The 1,590-nt window shown below is 51.4% G+C and overlaps 1 protein-coding gene across 1 annotated transcript in view; it reads left to right on the top strand.

Moving 5' to 3' along the window:
- Positions 1–619: 619 nt before the first annotated feature.
- SIRT4 (sirtuin 4) overlaps positions 620–1,590 on the top strand; it is a 15,523-nt gene continuing 14,552 nt past the window's right edge. Inside the window, exon 1 of the mRNA XM_011948563.1 lies at positions 620–1,119. Coding sequence (XP_011803953.1) covers positions 623–1,119 — 497 coding nt within the window. The 5' untranslated portion in view covers positions 620–622. The remainder of the gene's footprint in view (positions 1,120–1,590) is intronic.

Here is a 1,590-nt window from a genome sequence, read left to right as displayed (position 1 = left end):
CGGGAGGCGGAGCTTGCAGTGAGCTGAGATCCGGCCACTGCACTCCAGTCCGGGCGACAGAGCGAGACTCCGCCTCAAAAAAAAAAAAAAATACAATAATTAGCTGGGCATGGTGGTGCTCACCTATAGTCCCAGCTATTCTGGAGGCTGAGGCAGGAGAATCACTTGAACCCAGGAGGCGGAGGTTATAGTGAGCCAAGATCATGCCACTCTACTCCAGCCTGGGTGACAGAGTGAGATGCTGGCTCAAAAAAGAATGAATGGGGCTGGGTGCGGTGGCTCACGGCTGTAATCCCAACACTTTGGGAGGCCGAGGCAGGCAGATCACCTGAGGTCAGGAGTTTGAGACCAGCCTGGCCAACATGGTAAAACTCCGTCTCTAGTAAAATACAAAAAAATTAGCTGAGTGTGGTGGTGCACACCTGTAATCCCGCTATTTGGGAGGCTGAGGCAGGAGAATCACTTGAACCTAGGAGGTGGAGGTTGCAGTGAGATGAGATTGCGCCACTGTACTCTAGCCTGGGCAACGGAGGGAGGCTCTGTCTCAAAAAACAAAACAAAGAAACAAAAAATGAGAAAAAAAACACCCCAGTTTCTCACATGAGGTTTCTTTTTCTCTAGAATGAAGATGAGCTTTGGGTTGACTTTCAGGTCAGCAAAAGGCCGTTGGATCGCAAACCCCAGCTGGCAGTGCTCAAAAGCTTCCATTGGGTTGTTTGTGCCAGCAAGTCCTCCTTTGGACCCTGAGAAGGTCAAAGAGTTACAGCGCTTCATCACACTTTCCAAGAGACTCCTCGTAATGACTGGGGCAGGAATCTCCACCGAGTCGGGGATACCAGACTACAGGTCAGAAAAGGTGGGGCTTTATGCCCGCACTGACCGCAGGCCCATCCAGCATGGCGATTTTGTCCGGAGTGCCCCAATCCGCCAGCGGTACTGGGCGAGAAACTTTGTGGGCTGGCCTCAATTCTCCTCCCACCAGCCTAACCCTGCACACTGGGCTTTGAGTACCTGGGAGAAACTCGGAAAGCTGTACTGGTTGGTGACCCAAAATGTGGATGCCTTGCACACCAAGGCAGGGAGTCAGCGCCTGACAGAGCTCCACGGATGCATGCACAGGTGCAGGAGGTGTACATGGTTTGAACGCAAACCCGTGTGTTGTTTTGGCAGAGTAGAGACCTTGGCTGTCTTGATCACCGCAGTCTTAGACCTTGAGAAAAGGATTTCAGAACAAGTTGTTTATTTTGGAGTTGATTCCAGTAAATTCATTGATGGAGTGAGGACGTAAAACAGAAAAGAGAGGAAAGCCAGGAAAGGGTGTGTTAATGAGTGGGTTACTGCTTTGGGCACTGGGGTTCAGTCCTGTGAGGAACCCTCCAACTGTCTAGGACATGTCTGAGGACTGTCTCAATGAAACTTGAGGGCTGGGGCTGGGCGCAGTGGCTCATGCCTGTAATCCCAGCACTTTGGGAGAACGAGGCGGGCAGATCATGTGAGTACAGGAGTTCGAGACCAGCCTGGCCAACACGGTGAAACCCCATTTCTACTAAAAATACAAAAATTAGGCGGTCATGGTGGCACATGCCTGTA

The sequence above is a fragment of the Colobus angolensis genome, unplaced genomic scaffold (assembly GCF_000951035.1).
Source record: "Colobus angolensis palliatus isolate OR3802 unplaced genomic scaffold, Cang.pa_1.0 Scaffold28, whole genome shotgun sequence".
Classification (NCBI taxonomy): Eukaryota; Metazoa; Chordata; class Mammalia; order Primates; family Cercopithecidae; genus Colobus; species Colobus angolensis.
Note: the sequence above shows the minus strand (reverse complement) of the source record. Positions and strands in the feature narration are given on the sequence as shown.